Source organism: Macaca mulatta, chromosome 11, assembly GCF_049350105.2.
Source record: "Macaca mulatta isolate MMU2019108-1 chromosome 11, T2T-MMU8v2.0, whole genome shotgun sequence".
In the NCBI taxonomy this organism is placed as follows: domain Eukaryota; kingdom Metazoa; phylum Chordata; class Mammalia; order Primates; family Cercopithecidae; genus Macaca; species Macaca mulatta.
This window is the reverse complement of record NC_133416.1, coordinates 120,364,202-120,391,716: the sequence shown is the minus strand read 5'-3', so window position 1 is coordinate 120,391,716 and position 27,515 is coordinate 120,364,202. Positions and strand designations below refer to the sequence as shown.

General features: G+C 50.6%; 2 protein-coding genes across 28 annotated transcripts in view; one reads left to right on the top strand and one right to left on the bottom strand.

Annotated features, from left to right (window-relative positions):
- The window catches only part of CFAP73 (cilia and flagella associated protein 73), a 200,466-nt gene that overhangs the window by 10,785 nt on the left and 162,166 nt on the right, over positions 1-27,515 (bottom strand). Inside the window, exon 1 of one of the 2 annotated variants that reach the window (XM_077952980.1) lies at positions 12,045-12,143. The exons of the other annotated variant lie outside the window; for it this stretch is intronic. The gene's annotated coding sequence lies outside the window, so the exon portion shown is untranslated. Of the gene's footprint in view, positions 1-12,044; positions 12,144-27,515 lie in introns of those variants that run through there. 2 annotated transcript variants of the gene reach the window in all.
- The window catches only part of RASAL1 (RAS protein activator like 1), a 42,004-nt gene continuing 20,670 nt past the window's right edge, over positions 6,182-27,515 (top strand). For 10 of the 26 annotated variants that reach the window (XM_077955285.1, XM_028829934.2, XM_015152875.3 and 7 more), the window contains exons 1-5: positions 12,628-12,966; positions 17,393-17,449; positions 20,139-20,252; positions 20,443-20,504; positions 25,984-26,113. In XM_077955285.1, the coding sequence (XP_077811411.1) occupies positions 12,902-12,966; positions 17,393-17,449; positions 20,139-20,252; positions 20,443-20,504; positions 25,984-26,113 (428 nt within the window). In that variant the 5' untranslated portion in view covers positions 12,628-12,901. Of the gene's footprint in view, positions 6,291-11,465; positions 11,851-12,121; positions 12,305-12,462; positions 12,538-12,627; positions 12,967-17,392; positions 17,450-18,399; positions 18,508-20,138; positions 20,253-20,442; positions 20,505-25,983; positions 26,114-27,515 lie in introns of those variants that run through there. The other 16 variants (XM_077955290.1, XM_077955289.1, XM_077955287.1 and 13 more) reach the window with 9 other exon arrangements.

The window sequence follows — 27,515 nt, the reverse complement described above, 5'->3', positions numbered from 1 at the left end:
AGTTGCAGTGAGCTATGATCACTCCACTGCACTCCAGCCTGGGCAACAGAGCAAGACCCTGTCTCAATCAATCAATCAATCAATATCTATGAAATTAAAAAGAACTAAAATAATGTACATTTTATCTTTGAGCATTTTTAAAAATTAAATTGGACACACTATCTTTCGGCACAAATTGATGTGAAGTTACAGTAAGATATGATCTCATGTTTTCTTTCTTTCTTTCTTTCTTTCTTTCTTTCTTTCTTTCTTTCTTTCTTTCTTTCTTTCTTTCTTTCTTTCTTTCTTTCTTTCTTTCTTTCTTTTTTTTTGTTTTTTTTTTTTGTTTTTTGAGATGGAGTCTCGCTCTGTGACCTAGGCTGGGGTGCAGTGGCATGATCTCCTCTCACCTCAACCTCTGCCTGCTGGGTTCAAGCGGGTCTCCTGCCTCAGCCTCTGGAGTAGCTGGGGATTGCAGGTGTGTACCACTGCATCTGGCCAGTTTTTTGTGTCTTTAGTAGAGACAGGGTTTTGCCATGTTGGCAAGGCTGGTCTCGAACTCCCGACTTCAGGCGATCTGCCCACCTTGGCCTCCCAAAGTTCTGGGATTACAGGCGTGAGCCACCTTGCCTGGCTTCATTTTTTTTCTTAATTTTTAAAAACATAAAGGTATCTTTTACAAAAAGTAAAAGTCACTTTTTCTGTATACCGTTCTATGGGTTTTGGCAAATGCATAAAGTCATGTAATCACCACCACAATCAATATACAGAACACTTCCATCGCCCCAAAAAGCCCTTGGGCCCCTTTATAATGAACCCTTCCCTCCACCCTAACCTCTGGCAATTTCTACATATTCTTTGTCCTTCGAGTTTTACCTTTTGCAGGACATCATACATGAAATTGCTATATACACTTAGTAGCTCTTTGAGTCTGTCTTCTTTCACTTAGTAATATTCATTTGAGATTCATTCATATTGATATGTGTATCAGTAGCTCATTCTTTTTTATTGCTGGGTACATTATGTTATGAATACTATAGTTTGTTGATTCATTCCCCAGATGAAAGATAGGTGAGTTGCTTCCAGTTCTGGGCACTTGCAAATACAGGCTGTATTCATGTGCAGGTTTTTGTGCAAACGTAAGTTTTCATTTCACTCGTGTCAATATGTCAGAGTGGTATTGCTGTGTCGTATGGTAAGTGTATGTTTAACTGTATAAAAAACTGCAAGTTGTTATTCAAGGTGGCTGTACTATTTTTATATTCACACTAGCAATGTACAAGAGTTCTAGTTGCTCCATATCCTCACCAGCAATTGGTATTGTCAGTTTTTTAAAAAGTCATTTTATGGCTGGGTGTGTTGACTCACGCCTATAATCCCAGCACTTTGGGAGGCTGAGGCAGGTGGGTCACCTGAGGTCAGGAGTTCAAGACCAGCCCAGGCAATATGGTGAAACCCAGTTTCTACTAAAAATACAAAAATTAGCCAGGCATGGGGCCATGTGCCTGTAATCCCAGCTACTCGGGAGGCTGAGGCAGGAGAATCACTTGAACCTGGGAGGCACAGGGTGCAGTGAGCTGAGATCACACCACTGCACCCCAGCCTGGGTGATAAGAGTGAGACTCTGTCTCAAAAAAAAAAAAAAAAGTCATTTTAATAGTTGTGTTGTAGTATAAATTATGGTTTAATTTTTTTTTTTTTTTTTTTTTTTTTTTTTTTGAGACAAGGTCTGGCTCTACCGCAAGGCTGGAGTGCAGTGGCACGATCTTGGCTCACTGCAACCTCTACCTCCCAGACTCAAGCCATCCTCCCACCTCAGCCTCCCAAGAAACTGGGACCTCAGTTGGGTGCCACCACGCCCGGCTAATTTTTGTATTTTTTGTAGGTGGGGTTTCACCATACTGTCCAGGCTGGTCTTGAACTTGCGTGCTCAAGCTCTCCGCCTGCCTCTGCCTCCCAAAGTGCCGAGATTACAGGTGTAAGCCACCACACCCGGCCTAGATTACATTTTAATTTTTGAGATAACTGTAGATTTACATGCAGTTTAAGGACCAATACAGAGAGATCCCATATCCCTTCCACCCGGTTTCCCCCAGTGGTAACATCTTGTGTAACTACAGTACAATATCACAATCAGAAAGCTGGCATTGGTACAACCCATTGAACTCACTCAGATTTCACCATTCTAACATGCACTCATGGGTATGTGTGTGTGTGTATATTTAGTTCTATGCAACCTTGCCACAGGTATATTTATGTGACAACCACTATAGTCAAAATACAGAACAGTTCACAAGGTTCACTAGAGGCATACCGGTCTCCCGCTTCTCCCCTCCCTAAGCCCTGACAACCATTCCTCTGTTCTTTATCTCTATAATTTTGACATGTCAAGGATGTTAGAGAAATGGAATTGGCCAGTCACAGTGGCCACGCCTGTAATTCCAACACTTTGAGAGGCCGAGGCAGGAGCATCGCTTGAGCCCAGGAGTTTGACACTAGCCTGGGCAACATGATGAAACCCTGTCTCTACAAAAAAAACACACAAAAGTTATCCAGGCGTGGTGGCACATGCCTGCAGTCTCCGCTACTGGGGAGGTTGAAGTGAGAGGATCACTTGATCCTGGGAGACAGCGTCTGCAGTGAGCCATGATCCCACCAGTGCACTCCAGCCTGGTTGACAGAGCAAGACTCTGTCCCAAAAGGAAGGAAGGGGAAGGCAGGGTAGGGGTGGGGGAAAGGAGTGGAGGGGAGGGGAAGGGAGCAGAGGGGAGAGAAAGGGAATCATTCAATACGTAACCTTCTGAGATTGGCTTTTTTCACTCCGCATAATTCTCTTGAGATCCGTCCTGGTTGTTGCATGTATCGATAGTTTGTTCCTTTGGATTGCTGAGCAGCATGCCATGGTATGGGTGTACCACAGTTTGTTTAACCATTCAGGCTGAAGGACATTTGGGTTGTTTCCAGTTTTTAAGAATAAAGCATAAAGCTATTAAGAGTAAAGCTGGGTCAGGTGCAGTGGCTCATGCCTGTAATCTTAACACTTTGGGAGGCTGAAGCAGGAGGATCTCTTGAACCCAGGAGTTTAAGGCCAGTCTGGACAACATAGAGAGACCCTGTCTCTCCAAAAAAAAAAAAAAAAAAATTAGCTGGGTTTGGTGGCACAGGCCTGTGATCCTAGCTACTTGGGAGCCTGTGAGGTCAAGGCTGTAGTGAGCTGTGATCACATCACTGCACTGCAGCCTGGGTGACTGAGTGAGACCCTGTCTCCAAAATATATACATACATATGTAAAATATATATAAATACAAATTATATATATAAAGAATAGATAGATAGATAGATAGATAGATAGATAGGATAGATAGATAGATGCCATGAAGTTTCATGTACTACTTTTTGTGTGAATCTATGCCTTCATTTCTTTGGGATAAATGTCCAAGAGTGCAATTGTTGGGCTGTATGGTAAGTGACATGACATTTCATTTTTAAAGAATCTGCCAACCAGGCACAGTGACTCGCGTCATTCTCACAGCCAGCCAGGCTGCAACTGAGTGAGCCGAGCACTTCTCTCAGCACTTTGGGAGGCTGAGATGGCCAGATCACCTAAGGTCAGGAGGAGTTTGAGACCAGCCTGGCCAACATGGTGAAAGTCCCCCATCTCTACTAAAAATACAAAAATTAACCTGGTGTGGTGGTGCATACCTGCAATCCCAGCTACTCTACTTGGGAGACTGAAGCAGAAGAATTGCTTGAACCCAGGTGGCAGAGGTTGCAGTGAGCTGAGATCGCACCACTGCACTCCAGCCTGGGGGACAGAGCAAGACTCCCTCTCAAAAAAAAAAAAAAAAATTAAATGAAAAACTAAATAAAAACTCTCATATTCTTTTGCATAGGGGCTGCACATTTTACATTTCCACCAGCAACAAATGAATGATCCAGTGTCTCTGCATCTTTGCTGTGATCACTATTTTTTTATTTTAGTCATTCTGATATGTGTGTAGTGATAGCACATTGTGTTTTTACTTTGCATTTCTTTAAAGGCTAATGAAGTTGAACATCTCTTCATGTGCTTATTTGCCATCTGTATATCCTCAGTAAAATATATGTTCAGTTCAGTGAAACGCCTCTTGCCTATGTCTTAACTGGATTGTTTTTAACTGTTGAGTTTTTACTTATTTATTTATTTTAGAGCCAGAGTCTCACTCTGTTGCCTGGACTAAAAGTGTTCAAGCAATCCTCCCACCTCAGCCTCCTGAGTGTCTGCAACTACAGGTGTGCACCACTGTACTAGGCTAAGTTTTAAATTTTTTTTTTTTAGAGATGGGGTCTTACTACATTGCCCAGGCTGGTTCTGATCTCCTGGCCTCAGGAGAGCCTCCTACTTCTGCCTCCTCCTACCTCGGTCCCCCAAAGTGTTGGGATTACAGGCGTTAGAAACAGGGTTTCACCATGTTGGCGAGACTGCTCTCGAACTCCTGACCTCAGGTGATCCACCCCCCTTGGCCCCCCAAAGTGCTGGGATTACATGCATGAGCCACCGTGTACAGCCGTAATTATTAAAATTTCTTGTAGAGATGAGGTCTTGCTATGTTGCTCAGGCTGGTCTCAAACTCCTGGGCTCAAGTGATTCTCCCACCTCAGCCTCCCAAAGTGTTGAGATTATAGGCATGAGCCACCACATCAGCAATTTCTATTCTTTTTTTTTTTTTTGAGACGGAGTTCCGTCTTGTTGCCCAGGCTGGAGTGCAATGGCACAATCTCGGCTCACCGCAAGCTTCGCCTCCTAGGTTCAAGTGATTCTCCTGCCTCAGCCTCCCGAGTAGCTGGGATTACAGGCATGCACCACCACACCCAGCTAATTTTTTGTATTTTTAGTAGAGATGGGGTTTTTCCATGTTGGTCAGGCTGGTCTCAAACTCCCAATCTCAGGTAATCCACCCACCTTAGCCTCCCAAAGTGTTGGGATACAGGCATGAGCCACTGCCCCTGGCCATTATGTGGTTTTATAAGTGGTTTTTGCAAATATTTATTGAGCATCTTACCCTATGCCAGACACTGTGCTCAATGCTGAGGATATAGCAGGGGACAAGACAAAACCTGATTTCCTGGGCTTACAGGCCAGTGGAGAAGTCAGAGGAATCAAATCACCCTGCAGATATGTGATGGGTTAGGAGGAGAGGCCTAGAGAGCAAGCATGGGGGCAGGCAGGCCTCCTTGAGGAAGGGATGAGCCCAGGAGGTTGCAGTGAGCCGAGATCGTACCACTGCACTCCAAGCTGGATGACAGACAGAGACTCTATCTCAAAAAAAAGAAAAAAAAGCATTCAACTTCCCTCTCCTGAAGCTGTTCATGGCTTAAGGGAGGGGAAAAAGTCCTTGCACAAACCACTTCTCTTAGAAGGCTGGGGCTGTGGCTTCTTCTCTGCAGCCAGCCAATCCACCCGCCTACCCAGGCCTCAGCATTCCTCTCTGTTCAATGAGGTGCTGTTCCCAAGCCCTCCCTCCATGCTTCGGGGTGGGAGTCCCAGTTTCTTGCCAGCTCTGCCTCCTTCCTGCCTCTGCCCCTACCTCCTGGAGGGTGGGGACGCTGAGTGACAGCAGGACACAGCTCAGCCGGCTCTTGGCTGAAAAGCTCTGGAAATATCCCCCAACCCGCCCATCTCATGCTTCTGTGCCTTCCCCTTTTCTACTTCTCCATTCCAAGGTGGGGTGTGGGGAGAACTTTGGGGAGTGGGGCTGAGGCAGGAGGAAGTGGGGGTGCCGACTGAAAGACAGACACCTTGTTTTCAGGCCCTGGGAGGAGGGAACCTGTGGGGCCCTGCTTCCTCGGCAGCCAGCCTGCAGGAGGGGGTTTGGGAATTCCTGCCCACTCCGCCCACCGATGCCTCCTGTCCTACGTGGCTCCCTGCCCAGAATCGTGCCCAGCAATCACAAACGGGGCTTTGTGTTCCTGAGACAAAGAACAACTCGTCACCCCAGCCTAGGCCGAGGCCCGTGTCTGCTCTGCCCTGGTCTTGGCCACAGAAGGGAAGGTGCCACTTCCCTGGAGGGGACACAGGCCTCCTGGCTTGGGGGTGTAGGTATACTGGGCAGGTGGTAAATTGGCAATGACGAAGCCGCCCTCCTAGGCACTGTAGGGAGGGAGGAAGTGAAAAATAATATGACTATTATCACATGAAAAGAGGCCAAGTTCCAGCCCTCCAGGGGAACTGAATTCTGTTTAACCCGGTGTGCGTGTCGTGAGTCTTTCTAATGTGCCAAGCTGTGTGGGAGGCTCAGCATGAATCAGACACTGTCCCTGACATTTAGAAGGTAAGAGGAGCATGTAAATCGCCACAAAACAAGGGAGCAAGAGACCAAGGTCACACAGTGGTGCCACCGGGGCCTGGGGTTGGGGGAGCATCTCTGCCTCCCTACTCCTCTGCAAGGGCTTCTCAGAGACTGTGGAAATACAAATAAAGGACAACTATTCCATTTATTTATGTATGGAGATGGGGTCTCAGTACATTGCCCAGTGCTGGTCTCAAAACTCCTGGGCTCAAGAGATCCTCCTTCCTTAGCCTCCGGAGTAGCTGAGGCTACAGGTGTGTGCCACCACACCCAGCGAAATTTTAATTGTTTTTTGTAGAGACAGGGTCTTGCTATGTTGCCCAGGCTGGTCTTGAACTCCTGGGCTCAAGCAATTCTCCTGTCTCGGCCTCCCAAAGTGCTGGGATTACAGGTGAGAGCCACTGCACATGGCTTAGGACAGTGGTTCTTTTAGAAGCTGGAGGGACCATGAATCCTTTTCTGATGATAAAAGAAGCACATGGGGTTGGGTGTGATGGCTCACGCCTGTAACCCCAGCATTTTGGGAGGCTGAAGCAGGAGGATCACCTGGGGTCAGGAGTTCAAGACCACCCTGGCCAATATGGTGAAACCCCGTCTCTACTAAAAGTACAAAAATTACACTTTGGGAGAACGAGGTGGGTGGATCACAAGGTCAGGAGATTGAGACCATCCTGGCTAACATGGTGAAACCCCATCTCTACTAAAAATACAAAAAATTAGCCAGGTGTGGTGGTGGGCGCCTGTAGTCCTAGCTACTTGGGAGGTTGAGGCAGGAGAATGGAGTGAACCCAGGCGGAGGTTGCAGTGAGCTGAGATCGTGCCACTGCACTGCAGCCTGGGCGACAGAGTGAGACTCGAGACTCGGTCTCAAACAAACAAAACAAAACAAAACAAAAATTAGCCGGGCGTGGTGGCGGACCCCTGTAATCCCAGCTACTTGGGAGAATTGCTTGAACCCGGGAGGCAGAGGTTGCAGTGAGCCAAGATTGCCCCACTGCACTCTGGCCTGGGTGACAGATTGAAAGTCCATCTCAACAACGACAACAACAACAATACAAAAAATTAGCTGGGCGTGGTGGCACATGCCTATAATCCTAGCTACTCGGAAGGGTGAGGTGGGAGGATCATTTGAACTTAGAAGGCAGAGGTGCCACTCTACCTCCCAATGAGCCAAGATCACTCCAGCCACCCAGGCTGCAACAGAGCGAGCCGAGATCGTGCCACTGCACTTTAGCCTGGGTGACAGAGCAAGACTTCACCTCAAGAAAAAAAAAAAAAAAAAAGTACATGCTATTGTGTGTAAGGAATCCCTCCAGCTCCAGCTGTAGCCCCCATGTCTGCTCCATCATCTTCTCATCGTTCTTTACTCTCTGTGAGTATATTATTGAGCTGTGTTACTTTTGTCGCTTTCCTATTTTACTGAGAGCCCCAGGAGAGCGGCACGGGGCCGTCTTATCCCTCACTTGTACCTCGCTATATCCCTACCATCTAGTACATAGTAGGCGCTCAATACATGTTTGTTCAACAAAAGATCTTATATATACATACATAGAATATTTTATGGCCTCAGACTCACACTGTGTATATGGTTGTATATACCTTTTCCTCACCATTTATGCTTTTTCAGTATTTTCCTGTTATTACATCTTCCTTCAGAACATTTTTGAAAGAGCCATGCAGTATTCATTTACATTGATATCTGTGCTTTACTTCCCCCCACCACCATCTCTTATAATCTTTATTAACCTATTGGGAGGACTTTTGCTTATTTATTTATTTGTTTTCGAGACAGACACTTGCTCTGTCACCCAGGCTGGAGTGCACTGGTGCAATATCGGCTCACTGCAACCTACGTCTCCTAGGTTCAAGTAATTCTTGTGCCTTAGCCTTCCAAGTAGCTGGGATTACAGATACATGCCACCATGCCTGGCTAATTTTTATATTTTTAGTAGAGATGGGGTTTTGTCATGTTGCCCAGGCTAGTCTCTAACTCCTGAGCTCAAGTGATCTGCCCCTCTCCGCCTCCCAAAATGCTGGGATTACAGGTATGAGCCACCACGCCCAGCCTTATTTACTTATTTAATTAAAAAGAATTATATAATAGAGACGAGGCCTCACTATGCTGCCCAGGCTGGTCTCAAACTCCTGAGCTCAAGTGATCCTCCTGCCTCAGCCTCCCAAAATGCTAGGATTACAAGTGTGAGCCACCATGCCCAGCCCATTTACTTATTTTTTAAGAGAGAGGGTCTTGCTATGTTGCCCAGGCTAGAGTGCAGTGACACTATCATAACTTACTACAGCCTTGAACTCCTGGGCTCAAGCCATCCTCCTGCCTCAGCCTCCTGAGGAGCTGGGACTACAAGTGCGAGGCATCACACCTCGTTAATTTTAAAATTTTCTGTAGCAACGAAGTCTTGCTGTGTTGCTCAGGCTGGTCTCAAACTCCTTGCCTCAGCGATCCTCCCATCTCAGCCTCCCAAAGTGTTGGGATTACAGGGGTGAGCCACCATGCCTGGTCCTGTAAAGGCCTTCTTGAGAGAAATGACTGATCAAACAAAGGCAGTGTGTGTTGGGGGAGCAGATTGGGAGGATATGAGAAAAGTCTTAAGGGTGTTGAATTCAGGAACGGTATCTAGAGAGCTATGTGACTAGGGATTCCTGTGCCCAGTAGTGTATTGGGAAACTGGCTCTCAGAAATAAATGTAGCTTTTGCCAGTTTCCATACTGTAAATCCTACCCTAGTCAATTTCAAGTTCCCATGTGATGTGGCTAAACATGGAGTTGGAAAGTTATGAGCGCAGTCGGCTCTCCAGTGCTGATGGGAGCAGGCTCCAGGACACCCCACCATGCCCAGTCCTGATCCCTCTTCTGGGATGAGGAGCCCTCTCTCCTCCATGTCTGTGAGCCCTCCCTGGGCCCCGGGCCCAGCATCTTAGATCAAGCGAAGACTCAGCCTGTCCTGGACAGAGGGCCCATTGGGAAGGCCGGAGCCCTGACCTTGGAAGCTCTCCATCAGATTTCTCAGCCAGGATGAAAATCCTCAGATTCCCCCAGCTCAGTGATCTGGAACTGCCCTGGCCACTGAAGTGTGGGACTTCATCCATACCTGTAATCTGGGGCTGGACCTGCATTCCACCTGGGCAATGTCTCCAGGACCTAGCCTCAGAGCTAAGCCACCAAATGGGGCTCAGTATCAGGCACAGGACGTCCCACAATGGCCATGACATTTATTGAGTGCTTGCAGTATTCCAGGCTGTGCTAAACACCTGGCACTTATTTCTTTTCCAGCCTCATGCTCATTCTAGAGGTGGATGCTATCAGTATCCCCACTTTACGGATAAGGAAACTGAGGCACTGAGACAGTAACTCACTTGCCCAAGAACACTTGGCTTGGAAGTGCAGGTGCCAGGGTTCAATCCCAGGTCAGCCTGATGCTAAACCTTCTTCTGGTAAACCCTGAACTCAGCATTTCTCCCCACTTAAGTCTTTATGAAGCACCTGCTGTGTGTATCTCATGGGTGTTAGACTATGGAGGGAGATGGCAAGAAGAAGGTAATGAATTTGCCTTTAAGGAGCTTGGGGATGGGGTTTGGCCATTTCTTGAGCACCTACTATGTGCCAGGAATGATGCTATGTGCCTTACTCTGCCCTCGAGATGAACTCTCATAATAACCCTGGGAGAATCACGAGCCTGCCCTCGCCCTGCCTAGCTGGATGGTCCCCCGCAGGCCACATACTCTCTCTGGTCTGCCTTTCCCACTTTGGTTCCTTGACATGGACTGCCCTAGGCAACCTCCAACTCCCTGCTAGTTTCAGGTCAGAGCTTCTCAGAACAACAGGAAATGGCTGGGCCATGTGGAAAGTTTGGGGAGTGTGGCCAGCGCCCCAGGCAAATTGTGGGGTCACACTCCAGATATTGCACAGGTGACAGAGCTGGCTTGCTGGAGGCCCAGCTGGCACAGTCTATATCCTTGGTATTTCCCCCTGGGGAGCTGGGGAAGGGTGTTTGGGTATGTGACTTCCTGCTTAGCTCTGGAAGATGGGCCAAGATTGCTGCGTGGCAGTTTGGCTGGCATCCCATGGGGGCTGTAGGAACAGGCCCCTCAGGTTCCATCATTGGGAGGTTCCAACAGGGGTCCTGGGGATCTGGAGGCCTGTCTGAGGTCTTTGCAGGCTCACAGAAGAAAAAGGCTCAAACGGTAGTTTCCACTAAATGTATGTGGTGGGGGGGCGGCGGGGGCGGGGGGCAGGATTCCTGTCTTAAAGCTGCAGTTACATAGCAAATACCATAAGTACCATGCCCCTCACCACCTTAGGTGGTATCTTTTCTTTGGGGGAGGATCTGGGGTAACTGATAAAGATCACAGTGGGCCAGGCGCGGTGACTCACGCCTGTAATCCCAGCACTTTGGGAGGCTGAGGTAGGTGGATTGCTTGAGATCAGGAGTTCAAGACCAGCCTGGCCAACATGGTGATATAAAAATACAAGCTACAAAAATCTACTAACAATATAAAAATTAGCCGGGCATGTTGGTGGGTGCCTGTACTCCCAGCTACTCAGGAGGCTGAAGCAGGGACTTGAACCTGGGAGGTGGAGGTTGCAGTGAGCCAAGATGGAGCCCCTGCCCTCCAGCTGGGCTAAAAAAAAAAAAAAAATTACAATGGGAGGGGGTCTTTAACGACTCCTTTGGGCTATTATTGTTCTGGATCTAACCCTGGATGACCCCTCATGCCCTGCTGAGGATGTTGCAATACTTCTAAGCCTTGGAGCCTGTTCCGCTAGATCCATTTCCCAGACGGGGTTAACTGAGACCCCGTCTCTGGTGGGTCAGAGACTCACCAGGCAGCCACCAGCTGGGGAAGGAATTCCAGGGCTCTGAGTTCCTCATCAGCCCGTCTGGGGTGCTGGGTGGGGAGTCAAGTAGGGAGACTGGGAAGCAGACCATTGGGCTGCTGGTAGAGCCGGGCAGGGCACTCCTGGTCCCGCCGGTCTGGGCGTCGTCTCCCGCACTCAATCTGCAGGGGCACTCCCACTGGTGCCTGGCCTTTCTAAGAGGTCTTGGGCAGGTCAACAATGAACTCACAGGGAGAAATAAGTGTCTGAACAGATCCGTCCTGGGACAGGCCCTGCCTGTCATATTATCTCATTTAAAATCAGAGAAATGTACAAACCTGGAGCCACTGGAGCAGAGAAAAAGGAAAGAAAATCTCTGCCTGGAGTGGAAGAGCATCCTGGAAGCCTTCCCAGGAGAGGTGACGCGTGGGCCACGCCTCAAAAGACAACAATCAGAATATCAAACACTTTCTGGACGTGTATTAGGTACTTGTCATTGTCCTGAGACTTTTATCTTCATTAACTCATTTAACTCTTTCAAAATCCTGTGACTGAAATGCGATGTCATCCTCACTCAACAGATGAGAAAACCAAACCAAAGCACAGAGAGGTTGAATGGCTTACCCAAGTCCAGACAGCTACTAAATGGAGAGCCAGGATTCGAACCCGGGAAGGCAAATCAATTACTGACTGTGAGCCCTCCGCCAAGGTATTTAACCCCTCTGAACCTCAGTTTCTTTATTCATAAGCTGCGGGTAATGGGGTAATAGTGCAGCAGTGTGTAGTGTACATCTGTGAAGGCAAAAATGAGCTAATCCCAGTAAAGCGCTTAAAACAGTGCCTGGCACCCATGAAGTGTTCAAACAACTGTAGATGACTTTTTATCATCGCTGTAGTGGTTACCTTCAAGCCTTCCCCTCCCCCATCCGGCCGCGGCTTCCTCCCCCGCAGTGCCAGCCCGTGACGTTAGAGCAGAGTCTGGGTTCTGTGTTTAACTGGAAACTAGAACGAGATGGAAGAGGATGTTCGAGGCCCCTCCCTTGACTCTGAACGGACGCCCAGGGAACATGCGACCCTCTCTCGCGACGCCTCCCACCCACCGCTAATACTTGCTCCTGTACCGGGGGTGCGGAGGTTGGAGAGAGGAGGCTGGTGTCTGCATGGTAGGCAAGGAGGGGTGGGGGCGGAGAAGTGTGAATATGTTGAATGAGGGACAGGCGGGGACACAGACCATGTCTTTTGAGCCCCATGCCAACTCACCAGGAGCCAGCGGCCACGCCCATCAGGACGGGGGCCCCTCCCCACCTGGTAGTGCACCCTGGTCTCCGCCGCCCGTGCGCTCTGGCGCGCATGACTGGGGTGCCGGCAGAGGGCGCGCGAGGGGGGCCGGGGTCAGGCGGGGTACCCCATGGGAGGCGGGATTGGGGGGAGGTCCCTGGCCGCCCCTCCCGCCCCCTGCCCGCTCAGCCCGCTTGCCTGGAGGTCCAGACGCCTAGGCAAGAGCCCGCTGCGCCCCCTGCGCTCTCCTCCTGCTCGCGGCACGGCTCCTACCTGTAGAGTCCGGACGGGCGCTCCCTCCCCGGGCACCTACACCTTCTCCTCCTTCGGAAGTCTCCCGTCCAGCTACCCGGGTCTTGGACAGGCGGCACCGGGACCCCGAGGCAGGGCGCCAGGCTTGAAACAGGTGACATGTAGACGTCCCCTGGTCCAACCTCGCAACCTGAGCGCCCTTCTGCCTGGAAAGTTTGTGGCTAGGCGCCATGGCCAAGAGCAGCTCGCTGAATGTTCGCGTGGTGGAGGGCCGCGCGCTGCCCGCCAAGGACGTGTGAGTACCTCTCGGGCGCTTCGGGGTGATGGGCGCGCAAGGCCTGGGGTGGGGCTGGGATCGCCCTTTCCGCGTGCCAGAGCGGGTTGGCAGGAGGGCGAGGGGTTCTTGTCTAAGACTGGTATTGGGGCAGATCCGCTTTAAAGGGGCGAGAGGCCCCATGCCCATGGCTGTCCCGGTGGCAGGGGGGCACCTAGACTTAGCAGATGCCCCGCCCCACCCCTGGGCAGGGGAGGGGATGTCTTTGTTCCCGGGATGTACTAAAGGGGGTCTTCCAGAGCTGAAGAGGGGATTAGAGGGCTAGATTCTGTCAGATCTGGGAGGGACAAAGCCGGGGGGGTCTCTTCCTTAGTCCAGTCATGTGTTGGAGGCGGCTCCTCCAGGCCTGAGTGGGGGCCTAGCAAGGGAACCCTGGGGAGGACCCTTGGAGGGCCTGGGATCAGATGAGCCCCAACATCCTGTGTGGATCTGGTGCTTAGGTTTGCAGAGTGTCACCAGGTGGCCCTCCAGGGTCCCTTTTACCCTAAGCCCTGAGCTCCCCAGTCTTGTGGCTCCCAGCCTCGTGTGGGCCTTCCCGGGGGGCTGAACTGCTTGAAGAGCCAACTCCCTGCTGGGAGCCCCTCCCCAGCCAGATGTGATGGGACTGGGGGACCCTACGACTCCCTTCACTACCAAGTCCTGAGATATGCTTCCCCCGGGGCTGAGTCAGCAGCTGCTGAATCAGCAGAATGTGTGTGTGGGGGGTCCCCCTCCTGCTTGGCCTAGAGCCCAGGAGGGGCTCTGAGGGCCTCAGCACCTGCGACAGGTGTGGGATCCTCCGGAGGACATGTGCTGTGTGACCTTGAACCTGCTTGTCTCTGGGCCTTGGTTTCCCATTTGGGCAATGAGAGCTCTGGACCGGAGTCCCCGTCTGGTTGCCTGGGGTCTCCCATCCAGCTGGGAGGGTGGAAGACCTGTTAGGAGTTCCCCTGTGGCCCAGGTGAGCAGGAGCATGTATTGGGAGCCTTCGCCTGTGTCGAGGTTCGGTCTTAGCTCTGTGCTGATTCCCCAAGCTGTGGGTTCCCTGAGAGGACTTTCCTGCCTGATTTTATGACACTCCCAACCCCCAAAACACTGCAGCTGTGTTAAGGGGGCAGCTGTTGAGAGCAATTTTTGCCACCCTTCATCCTCATCAGCTACTCCAAATAAACACGCCCTGAATGAGAAGCAGAGTGTGTGCTGTGACAGTTCAGTGACTGGACAAGCCCCCCTCTTTCTGAGATGTCCCCTCAGAGCCCCTGGGAATGAGACAGCCTACACTGTTAGGGCATTGAGGCCAGGCTGGGAGCCTGGCAGCTGCTAGGCGGTGAAAGGAGTCCTTTCCAGAAACAGGTTCTCACTCACCGAGCTCTGGCCCCTCCACCAGTCCGGGTGAGAGGTCATGAGGGGGAGATGGGTGTCTCCCCTGCACCTGGACACTGGCTCATGGTAACCTGCTGCTTCTCTGGAGAAGGGACTTGAGTCATTCCTGGTTCCTGCAGCTCTTGACCACCCTTCCTGCCCCTAGTTCCTGGGCCAGTGAGCTATGAAATAGGTCATGCCCTAGAGCAAGGGTGGGGAGGAGTCACTTAGCCCCAGCTGGGGGGCGGTCCAGCCACCCTGCCTCAGTTTCGCTAGCTGTCAGCACCCTTCTTCAAAGGGGCTCTTCCTGTAGGCTTCCTGTAGGCTTCGATGCCTGGGGGCTCTTAGGTGGGCTGTGTTTATTCCCTCTTCTCCTAAGAGAAAGGGCCCAGACTCTGCCTAAAGCATTGCCAGGTTTGGGGGGCATCCATTCTGGCCTGGGAGGAGGCCTCTTCAGGTAATTTTAGAGTTTTTACTATTAAAAATAGTAGCAGTCAGTCACTGAGGGCTTAGTATGGACAGGCCCTGTGCTTAACACTTCATATAGTCCTATTGGCGTCTCTTATTTTACAAATGGGGAAACTGAGGAACAGAGCGGCAAAGTCACTTGCCTAAGATCACCCAGCTGCGATTTGAACTCTGACTACTCCATGCCCAAACCAGACTGGGCAGGCGATGGCTGAGGGGCCTGCTTTCCCAAGCTCGAGCTGAGTCAGGGGCCGTGGGAGAGGCCACAGGTCTGCAGAGATCAGGGGTCTGGAAGCAGCCACCCCCTCTTGCCACTGTCGCCCTCCCTGATAGGAGTCTGATAAGGCCCTCATGCGTCAGAGCCCTGCAGCTGACTAGTGCTGAGCTCAGCTCCCAGGAGGGCCTGGAGGTCAGGCTGGTTCTGCAGAACGGGGCGTGTCTCCCAGCCCTCTGCTAGTGGGATCCCAGCCCATCTGACTCCACATCTGTAGTAGGGGAAACTGAGGAATGGGAGCCTGCATAAAGGAAGCTTAGGGGTGGAGAATCCAGGGAGGGAAACTGAGACACAGGGCATTACCCCGCCACAGGTGTCTGAGGGTGAAGCCCAGATGGGGAAACTGAGGCTTCTGGGGTTACCCAGTCCAATGGATTTGGGATGGAGCCAGAAGGGGAAACTGAGGCCTGGGGCACTCCACAGAAGGATATTCAGAGGTGGGACCCACAGAAGTTCATTAAGACACTGACCATCACCTGTCTAAAGTGTTCAGGGACAGAAGCCAGGTAGGGAAATGGAGGCATTGGAGCGTCCAGCCAGAGGGGGATAAGGGAAGGAGTCTAGAGAGGGAAACTGAGGCACAGAGAAGGGCTTATCCAGCAAGATAGGTTCAGGTTGGAGCCAACTCTTAGCGCCAACATCCCTCTTTCCTGAGGCATTTGTGGATCTATACAAACTGGACAGAAAGACGGTGGCAGAGATCAAGGGAGTGGTGCTGGGGCATCGAGGGAGAGGGCCATTTGGATGGGTAGAGGTGGCATTGGTTTAAGAACGCGAGTGCGAGCCCACAAAACTGGATTCCAGTCCTATCTCCACGATTACTCCCTGCCTCCAGAGAAAGCACTCCATAAACCCAGTCATTCAGAAATAGCTCTGGAAGGCCAATGCATGCTAGATGTGGGGGCTGGGGTGGGGAAGGGGGGGGGACACAGACTCTCCCCAGGAGTTCACAGTTTGGAAGTGGCAGGGAGGTGGGGAGACAGATACTAAACACAGAGAAATAAGGGAGGCTGGGCGTGGTGGCTCACTCCTGTAATCCCAGCACTTTGGGAGGCCAAGGCGGGTGGATTACTGGAGGCCAGGAGGTGGAGTCCAGCCTGGCCAGCATGGTGAAACCCTGTCTGGACTAAAAATGCAAAAAATTAGCCAGGCGTGGTGGTGTGCACCTGTAATCCCAGCTACTCAGGAGGCTGAGGCAGGAGAATCGCTTGAACTTGGGAGGCAGAGATTTCTGTGAACCAAAATCGCGCCACCGTACTCCAGCCTGGGTGACAGGGTAAGACTCTGTCTCAAAAAAAAAAAAAAAAAAAAAAAGAAGAAAGAAGATGATTTTAGGTAGAGGTCATTTTAGACAGGACAGTGGTGGCCAGGGACAGCCTCTCGAGGAGGTGACTTTGGACTGAGACTTGAATGGCAGGAAGGAACCAGCCATGGTAGTATCAGGGCTAAGTGTCTTAGGCAAAGGGAACAGCAGGTGCAAAGGCCCTGAGGCTGGCCCGGGGCCTGATGAAAGACAAAGGAGGCCTGTGTGATGGGATGGAGGAGGAAATGAGGGGCCTGTTATACAGCTTGGGATTTGCAGGTGACTGTTATTATGAAGGGGGGATGGAGCTGGCCTGAATTGGCAGATGACTCACAGCTACTTAAGGGGCTGCAGCACATCTTAAGAGATTTAGAGGGTTGATTTTGAGGCCTGGGTTCCCTGGTTTTTGCCTGTAGGGAGGGTCCGCTGAGTCTGTCCCTGTGGAGGGCTGAGGAATGGGGAGTCCCCTCCCCAGGGAAGCTCCCAGTGAAATGAAAAGCTGGGGACACAGCGTTAAAGCCCCTGCAGGGGAGAGCTGGGGGCCAGACCATGATCCAGCCCCGCATTTGAGTTCCTCCAGCCCCCTAGGAGGTGTGTGTGTGAGCATCACACCTGATTTATAGAGCAGAGAAACTGAGGCCGAGAGGGAAGGGGACTTGCTGGGATGGCACAGCTAGAGGGTGGTGAAGCCAGGCATTCAAGACGCTCCCCCTGACATGCTCTGGGCCTCTGCATTGGGCTTTCGGGGCCGGGACTCTGAACCTGCTGGCCTCAGGCCTCCCGGTTCCATTTCTATGGGTGGAAGCCCAGAGCGCACAGATGTGGTGGAGACATCTCCTGCTGGTCTCCTGAGGTTCTACTTCTGAGCTGGACTTGCTGTGTGACCCTGGGCAAGTCCCCTTCTCTGTGCGTCCGTCTCCCCTGCCTGCGTCATGACGGGGACCCTCCACCCATGGCTGCCCTGTCAACCTGCTTCCTCCCTGAACCCCCTCCTTCTGCAGGTCTGGGAGCAGCGACCCCTACTGCCTAGTGAAAGTGGACGACGAGGTGGTGGCCAGGTGAGGGGTGGCGACACCAGGCCTGGGGGGAGAGGAGGAAGGGAGGGGTCTCTTTCTAGACCTGGGAATCTGGGACCAAGAATTCACATTTAAAGGGGTGCTTACCCTGAGGGGGACTCGCAGGCCTGAAGGGGGGTGATTTGTGCACAGCTGGGACTGCCAGCTCCTCTTCCCGACCAGCCCTGCCTTCACCCTCTGGACCTGATGCTGTCCCTGCTGGCTCCCTGGGGCTGACTCAGCGCTGCCAGCCTATGCCTCCTACAGTGGCCTCCCTGGGGGCGGGCAACTCACGCTTGACTGGACTGGCTGGTTCCGGGCCTGCCGGGTGCTGCGGGCACTGGGGATGTCTGTGTGCATGGGTGCGTGCATGTGTGTCTGTGTGTGCACCTGCCCAGCTGGGCCTGCTTGTGAGTTGCAAGGGTGGGGGATGTTTCGGGGCTAGTGTGAGCGCCTGTGACCATGTGCCTATGTCCTCGTGGGTGTGCAGGGCACAGGCTCAAGTGTGTGTACCAGTGTAGTGTGTGTGTACATGCACGTGCACATGGCTGCCCTGCACACGCATGTGAACACCAGTGCCTGCCGATTTGGTCACACAGGCACTGGTGTGGACACATGTGAGGGTGTGAGGATGTTTGGGGTGTTTGTGAGTCTTGCAGGGGGACATCAGGTTGGGCCTTGCTTGGCTCCCACCCCCGCAGGCCGAGGGACAGCTCTCAGGGGCCTGATGGGGGTGGGTGGGCTGGTGGGTGGCTGAGGCCTTGGTTCCTATGGAGACGGCAGGATTCAGGATGCTCCTATTCGGGTCCAGATGGGCTCAGAGCTGGGGGTGGGGAGCCTGCCTGGGGGAGGGGCCAGCTGCAGCTCCTCCCTCCACTGACTTCCCTCCACTGTCCTCCCTGTGCTCATGCTGGCGCCTTGATACAGTCCCTGACACCACCCCAACCCCACAGATTGATTTTCTGTGTGACCCCAGGCTGCTGTCTCTCCCTCTCTGGGCTGTAAGAAGCCTTTCAGCTCAGGAGCTGGGGAATGTTCAGAAGACATTTGACTGGGAAAAGGTCAGGTTGGGGGAAGAGGGTATTTGGGAGGAAGCACTGGGGGTCCATCTGAGGTTGTGCCACTGGGCTGGAGGAAGAAGGCAGTGTGTGTGTCTGTGTGTGTGTGTGTATGTGTGCGCGCGCATGCACATATGTGCACTCTTTCTTAGGGCACAGTGTGGTGAAAGGAGGGAGGAAGGGAGCAACAGGTGTGAGGACCAAACTTTGCATCCACAAATGTGGGCGTGTCTTTACTGGGCAAAGCGGAATCTTTGTTCTCTGCTGGGTAAAGGGAAGCACCCCTGCAGGGGCGCCACGGCAGAGATGCTGTGTGTGTGCACCTGCTTCTGGGCTTGTCTTGGTCCCCATTCCTCCTGTGCCTCCCTCCTGCTCACTGTGTACTTCAAAGCCCTGAGTGCTCCGTCCCCTGCTCACCTCCTGTCTCCTGGCCCCTCTCCCTCCCCCATTCCCACCAGACACCTTCCTATTCTTCAGCTCACCAAACTCATTGCTGCCACAGGGCCTTTGCCCATGCTGTTCCAGCGTTCTGAAATACTTGTCCTTGTCCTCGTTGTCTCTCCCCACGCTGCCTGACTAGCTTCTACAGGAAGCCTTCCCTGATCCCCTCCGACCCTACCCCCAAGACCCAACCAGGGGCCCTTGAACTAACTCCAATCCCAGGACTTCTCCCACCATGTCCTAATTGCTGGGAGACAGCACCTGCCTGTGGAAGGGGGATCTGTGGGGTAAACCCTCACACCTCTTCCTCTGATCCCTGGAACTCAGCACAGGCTGGGCCCATAGTCCAAGTGAATGTGGAGTAAATGAATGAACAAATGAAGGCATGGAATCGTGTGTGTGTGTGTCAGTGACTGTGTGTTTGTATGACTCTGTGTGTGTGTGTGTCTATGTGTATCTGCTTTATATCATTGTATAAAGCTGTGTGTGTGAGTGTGTGTCTCCGGATCTCCGAGTGTGTCTCTGTGTTCCTGACATATGTCTATTTTCATGAGTGTGTCTGTTTTCTGTGTGTCTCTCTGCATGTGCCTGGCGTCTGTATTTCCAAACCCAAAGGCACATATTTTTAGGACTTTCTGAGGGTGCATATGTGTATCTGCTTATGTGTAAATGTGTCTCTGTCTCTGGCCTCCTTGATGTATCTGTGAGCGACTCTGTCTCAGTGTGAATCCGTGTGTGTATATCTGCACATATGTTTCTGCGGGTCGCTGTGCGTGTCTGTTGGTCTCTGTGTATCTGGGACCTTAGTCGTGTATTGGGGCCTTGTGTGTGTGTGTGTGTGTAGGACCATGTGTGTGTTCTGTGTATGTGCCTCTGTGTGTGTGTGTGTTGAGATCTCTGGTGTATGTCTGATACTCTGGGTATGTGAGTGTTGGGGTGTGTGTGTGTGTCTATGCCTGGATTCATACATGCTCCAGTGTCCCTGGGTGAGTACATATCTAGGATCTTGGAGTGGCTGTCCTTGGGTGTGTGTGCGTGTCTGGGCCTCTAGCCGGGTTCGTGTGGGGGTCTCTGAGTGTGTGTGTTTGTCTGGATTTCCGTGTGTGTGTGTGTGTATGTGTGTGTCTGGGTCTCCAGGTGTCTGCCTCCTGTGTGGCCCAAGGACCCCCAGCCCCCTGCACCTCCTTTCGCAGGACAGCGACTGTCTGGAGGAGCCTGGGCCCCTTCTGGGGGGAGGAGTACACTGTGCACCTGCCTCTGGATTTCCAACAGCTGGCCTTCTACGTGCTGGACGAGGACACCGTCGGGTGTGTGGCTGGGGAAACTGGAATGTGTGGGTTGCAGACCCAAGCCTGGGCACCTGAGGGGAGAGGGGATGTGGGTCCACACCCCTGAGGGCGTGCCCTCCCACCCAGACCTTGACACCTGCCCCCACTTCTCTCTGGGTGGGGCAAAGGGACCCCTGACTCGGACCCTCACGTGCCCGCCTTCCTGCAGGCACGATGACATCATCGGCAAGATCTCGCTGAGCAGGGAGGCGATTACAGCTGATCCCAGAGGTGGGCGAGGGGCACGGGCAGAGGGAGGAGGGGGCCATGCCCAGGGTGAGCATTTGCAGGGGCATAGCACGTGGCACAGGGAAGCACAGAGCCTTCAGTGGAAACTTATTTCTCTTGTTGCTTTTGTCTTTACTTTTTGTTTGTTTTTAATTGTTGTTGTTAGAGTCAAGGTCTTGCTCTGTCACCCAGGCTGGAGTGCAGTGGTGCTATCATAGCTCACTGCAATCTTGAACCTCTGGGCTCAAGCGATCCGCCCATCTCAGCCTTCTGAGTAGCTGGGATTACAGGTGCACACCACCACACCCAGCTAATTTTTTCAGAAATATCTTGTAGACATGGAGTCTTGCTATGTTGCCCAAGTTGGTCTTGAACTCCTGGGCTCCAGCAATCCTCCCACCTTGGCCTCCCAAAGCGTTGGGAGTACAAGTGTGAGCCACTATGCCCAGCCTTGTCTTTAGTTTTTGAGCAGTTAATTTGTTTGCCTAGTTCAATATTCAGATTTTACAATAAGCACCCCAGCTACTCTGTTCCCTTCCTGACATTGTCAGCTTCTTGTGTGTCCTTCTAGAAATATTTTAAACATATATAAGCAAGTAATAGTCATAATAGCAGGCTGGGCATGGTGTGTCACACCTGTAATCCCAGCACCTTGGGAAGCAGAGGCAGAGGCAGGAGGATCGCTTGAGCCCAGGAGTCCGAGAGCAGCCTGGACAACATAGGGAGACCCCCTCGCTACTAAATATAATTTAAAAATAGTAATAGCAGCAAACATTTATATACTGTATCTATAAATATAAACATACAACATATATTTCTATGTAATAAATACAAATGTATAAATATTATTCTGAACACTAAGTTCTTTACATGTATGGACTCAGTGAGGGAGGTTCATCATAACCCTGAGAGGTAGGTGCTCTAATTATTAACGCCCACTTTATAGGTGAATAAACTGAGGCACGGAGGGTTAAATGATTTGCTCCAGATTACATTATTAAGTCAGACAGCCAGGATTTGAACCAAAGTTGTCTAGTTCCAGAGTCTGTGCTTTTTTTTGTGAGACAGTGTCTCATTCTGTCACCCAAGCTGTTGTGAAGTGGTGCAATCTTGGCTCACTGCAGCCTCAACCTCCCGGGCTCAAGTGATTCTCCCACCTCAACCTCCCAAGTAGTTGGGACTACAGGTGTTCACCACTACGCCTGGCTAAGTTTTGTACTTTTTGTAGAGGCAGGGTTTCACCATGTGAAACCAGGCTGGTCTTGAACTCTTGGCCTCAAGTGATCCGCCTGCCTCGGCCTCCCAAAGTGCTGGGATAACAGGTGTGAGTCACTGCACCCAGCCGAGTCTGTGCTCTTAATACTGCGTTTTTCTGGCTGGGTGCGGTGGCTCACGCCTGTAATCCCAGCACTTAGGGAGGCCAAGGCAGGCGGATCACGAGGTCAGGAAATCGAGACCATCCTGGATAACAAGGTGAAACTCTGTCTCTACTAAAAATACAAAAAATTAGCTGGGTGTGGTGGCGGGCGCCTGTAATCCCAGCTACTAGGGAGGCTGAGGCAGGAGAATGGCGTGAACACAGGAGGCGGAGCTTGCAGTGAGCCAAGATCACGCCACTGCAGTCCAGCCTGGGCGACAGAGCAAGACTCCGTCTCAAAAAAAAAAAAAAAAAAAAGCCACGTTTTTCTGGACTTACACAAATTGCAGCCTTTTATACTCTACTCTGTATCTTGCCTTTAAATTTTAAAATTTAAAATTAATTAATTAATTAATTTTTGAGATGGAGTCTTGCTCTGTCACCCAGGCTGGAGTGCAATGGCGTGATCTTGGCTCACTGCAACTTTTGCCTCCTGGGCTCAAGCAATTCTCCTGTCTGAGTCTCATGAGTAACTGGGATCATAGGGGTCTGCCACCACACCTGGCTAATTTTTGTATTTTTAGTAGAGATGGGGTTTCACCATGTTGGTCAGGCTGGTCTCGAACTCTTGACCTCGAGTGATCCACCCGCCTCAGCCTCCCAAAGTGCTGGGATTACAGGAATGAGCCACACCACCTGGCCTGTACCTTGCCTTTTTACTTCACTAAGTATCACTGAGATCTTTCTGTAACAGTGCTGTCAGAGTTTCCGCATTCTTCGTTTGGGATGGCATCGTGGTGCTCCATTGTGTGGCTTTACCATTATTTATTTGGCTAGTTCCCTATTGATGGCATCTAGGGAGTTCATAGTCTTTCCTTGGTTCAAGCCATGCTACAATAACTAGCCTGTACAAAAAAAATTTCACACATATGTAAGTTATATCCATCAGTCAGATAAATTCCTAGAGTTGAATTAAAGAGTACACACATTTGCGTACTTGGTAGTTGTTGTTATATCACCCTGCATGGAAGAGTTAACTATTCACTCACCCCACACTCTCGCAAACAGTTATCAAACTTTTTGTGATCAATTAGTTGTAAATACTACCGCACGCAGACCAGCCAGTTATCAAACTTTTTGATCGTGTATCTGATAGGTGAAATAATGCCTCAGCATAGGTTCATTTTGCACTTCTCTCTCTCTCTCTCTTTTTTTTTTTAAGACGGAGTCTTGCTCTGTCACCCAAGCTGGAGTACAGTGGCATGATCTCGGATCACTGCAACCTCTGCCTTCCAGGTTCAAGCGATTCTCCTGCCTCAGCTTCCAGAGTGCACCACCACGCCTGGCTAACTTTTTTTTGTATTTTCGTAGAGACAGAGTTTTGCCGTATTGGCCAGGCTGGTCTCAAACTCCTGACATCAGGTGATCAGCTTGCCTCGGCTTCCCAAAGTTCTGGGATTACAGGTGTGAGCCACCATGCCAGGCCAAACTTCTTTACAGAATGGGAAATCCCTCAGTATTTTTTCCATCTGAAATCATGAAGCTGGGTGGGATGGCTCACGTGTGTAATCCCAGCACTTTGGGAGGCCAAGGCTGGCGGATTGCTTGAGGTCAGGAGTTCGAGACCAACCTGGACAACATGGTGAAAACCCTGTCTACTGAAAATACAAAAATTAGATGGGCATGGTGGCAGGTGCCTGTAATCCTTGCTACTCGAGAGGCTGAGACACAAGAATCGCTTGAACCTGGGAGGCGGAGTTTGCAGTGAGCTGAGATCGGGCCATTGCACTCCAGCCTGGGTGACAGAGTGAGACTCCATCTCAAATGAAAACAAAAACAAAAACAAAAACCATTAGCTAAAACCTAACAGGGAATGGTAAACAAAAAGCAAGGAAACCATGAAGGATTTCCTTGAAAGCAAAGGTCAATATCAATTCTACAGTCAATAAAGAGACTAAAACTTGGACTAGGGGCAAGGTGGATGTTATCAACATAAGAATTCTCCCTTAGGGGGTCCCAGAATAACCAACTCCTGCTCCTCTCTAGGGATAAGCATGTTCCTTAGGTTTCCCAGAGTAAGTTCAAACAAACACGACTTCACAAAGATCAGCAAACACACAAGGAAATGAGACACCATGGGCAATAGTCAGCAGAAACAATAATCATCTGATTTAGACCCACAAAGACTTTAGATTCTGTAATCATAATATGCAGGATTTTTAAAAAGAATCAGATTTAAAGAAATAAAAGATGTAATCACAAGAAAGGTTGGCAACAACAGCAATAAATTACAAGTAATTACGCAGGCAGATTTTAAAAAAGAACCAAATAAAACTTTTAGAGGTAAGTGTAATTGTTGAAATAAAAAATGGAGTGGTTGAGTGAAACATCAGATTATTCATAGTTAAAGGGAGATTTAGTGAACTGGAAGAAAGGTCTAGAGAAATTATTCAGAATTTGTTTCAGAGGAAAAGGAGAAAAAATAAAATAGAAGTTCAGAGACATGGAAAATAACTGTGGAGGTTTAACATTTATTTAATTGGAGTTCGAGAAGGATAGAATTTTAAAAATCAGAGACAGGCAAAAATTTTAACAAAAATTGGGAAGAGGAAATAATTTTAAAAAATCAATCATCTAGAATTTTGCAGAACTAAAGGAAGGATATGATTCCATAAATAGAAGAAGCACAATCTCTACTAAGCAGGATTTTAAAAAATCTGTATCTAGACACATTGTGATGAAACTGCAGTGCATCAAAGACATAGTCCTTAGAATTACAATAGATAAGGCCGGGCGCGGTGGCTCAAGCCTGTAATCCCAGCACTTTGGGAGGCCGAGACAGGCGGATCACAAGGTCAGGAGATCGAGACCATCCTGGCTAACCTGGTGAAACCTCGTCTCTACTAAAAAATACCAAAAACTAGCCGGGCGAGGTGGCGGGTACCTGTAGTCCCAGCTACTCGGGAGGCTGAGGCAGGAGAATGGCGTAAACCCGGGAGGCGGAGCTTGCAGTGAGCTGAGATCTGGCCACTGGACTCCAGCCTGGGCGACAGAGCCAGACTCTGTCTAAAAAAAAAAAAAAAAAAAAAAAAAAGAATTACAATAGATAGAAAAAGCTGGGCACGGTGGCTCCTGCCTGTAATCCCAGAACTTTGGGAGGCCAAGGCAGGCAGACGGCTTGAGTTTAAGAGTTTGAGACCAGCCTGAGCAACATGGCAAAACCTCACCTCTACAAAACACACAAAAAATTAGCTAGCTCTGGTGGTATACATCTGTAGTCCAAGTTACTGGGGAGGCTGAGGCAGGAGGATCACTTAAGTCTGGGAGGCTGAGGCTGTAGTGAGCTGAGATTGTACCACGGCACTCCAGCCTGGTGATGGAAAGCTAGAAGTCAGTGAAACAATGTCTTCAAAGTGTTGAGAGAAATACAGAGAGGGAGAAATGCCCAAGATTTTTTTGAGGGGAGAGTATGCTGGGATTACATGATGAAGTTCTTTCTATACCAGGGTGAAGTGTGTGATGGCACATGGCTACGAGCATTGGCCCTAGAACTAACTATACTGCCTGCATTCAAATTCTAGCTCTGCCATTTACTAGCTGTGAGACCATGGACAAAACTCTTCCTCCTTGTGCCTCATTTTCCTCATCTGAAAATGGGGATAATTACAGCACCTATATCAGAAGCCAGGGTCTTAACACATTTTTAATTTTAATTGAGGCAGGGCATAGTGGCTCATGCCTGTAACTCCAGCACTTTGGGAGGCCAAGGTGGGTGGATCGCTTGATCTTAGGAGTTTGAGACCAGCCTGGGCAACATAGTGAAACCCCATCTTTAAAAAAACAACACAAAAATTATCCAGGCATGGTGGTGCACGCCTGAAGTCCCAGTTGGTCGGGAGGGTGAGGCAGGAGAATCGCTTCAGCGCAGGAGGCAGAGGTTGCAGTGAGCCAAGATCGTGCCACTGCACTCCAGCCTGGGCAACAGAACCAGACCCTGTCTCAAATAATAATAATAATAATAATAATAATAATAATAATGAAAATAATGTTAATTGAATTTTTAAGTTAACACAATGCCCAGTACATGGTAGGCACTTCATAAACATTAGTGCCTGTGCCTTCCAGGGATTGACAGCTGGATTAACTTGAGCCGAGTGGACCCAGATGCAGAAGTGCAGGGTGAGATCTGCCTGTCAGTGCAGATGCTGGAGGATGGGCGGGGCCGCTGCCTTCGATGCCATGTGCTTCAGGCCAGGTATGCTCAAGGTGGAGGTGGTGTGGAGGGTGGTCTGAGAATGAGCAGGAGTCCCTTGGGTCTCCCCTGCTGCCTGGCGTTTGGGGCCTCCTCACTCCTGGCGCACTTCTGGGCTGACAGTCAGGTTCCCTGTGTGGACAAACAGTCCAAGCTCACTGGGTTTTAAGTTCCTGGGGGCAAAATCCTGTTGAGTCCCCAGGGACTAGCAGCAACAGACCAGACACTCAGGATGACAGGTGACAGGTGAGTGTGGAGGTGTAGTTATTAAATTGTAACTGACAAATACCCAATTCATACTGGCTTAAGCAAAAGAGCTATGTTACTGGCTTATATGACTGACATGTAGCTTCAGGCATGGCTGGGTCCAGGTGTTCAAACGATGCCGTTAGGAATCTGTCTTTTAGCTCTGCTGGTCTCTGAGTTAGCTTCATTCTTAGGCAACCTCTCCTCAGGTGAGAGGTGGCCCTAGCAGCTCCAGTCTGGCACCCTGCCAGCTGAGCCACTCCAACAGAAAAAAAACTTCTATTTCCTACCATTTCCAACCAGTGTCCTGGGATGAAGTTTTACTGGCTCAGGCTGGGGCGCATGCTGTCTCTGAACCAATTACATTGAATAATGGGTCAGGCCTGAGTGACAAGCCCATTACTGGAGCGGAGGGAGGGATTGGCCCCCACTAAGTCATGTGAGACGGGGTAGTGAGAAGGAGATAGGTCCTGTCCCAAAGAAAAGTCAGATGCAAGATGGACGCAAGTCCAGGAAAACCCACAGGTGGCCCTCTAGGTGCACCAGCTCATGGGACACCCATCTTCCCTCTTGCCTATTTGTCATGGCCATCTCCTTCTCCCTTCCTCAGCTCTCTGTCATTTTGCTCCCTCAAATATCTCCACCCTTCCCCCACTCCTCTCTCATCCTGTTTTTCTGCCTTTTTTTTTTCACCTTCCCAGCTCTCACTTTTAGGCAAATCCCTGCCCAGATCGGAGAGGACCTCCAATTTCTAGCTTGCTGTGTGACCATAAAGCCGTTCCTTGCCCTCTCTGAGCCTCTTCCACCACCTCCAGATTTTTGCTTCTGGCTTTGGCCCCAGCTGGGGCTCCCTAGAGTCTCATTGAGGGAGAACCAGGGAGGCAGGTGACAGGCTGAGGGACTCAGCAGTGGGCAGAGGCTCACTTTTGCCCATGGCCCCTTCCCTAGCCACAAGGCTGTGCAGGATCCTTGCAGGCATGAGAGGGACTGATTGCTGTCGCTTAGCAACTGGGCCAGCTCCTAGGAAACCGAAGAAGGCTTTGGATGCTGAGCAGGGGTGGGAAGGGATCAGGAGGAAGAAGGAAGCAGCCCCTGGTGTGGGGGTGGGGTGGTGGTGTGTTCCTGGGTTTGGGGAACGTCAAGAAGGAGGGATGGAGAA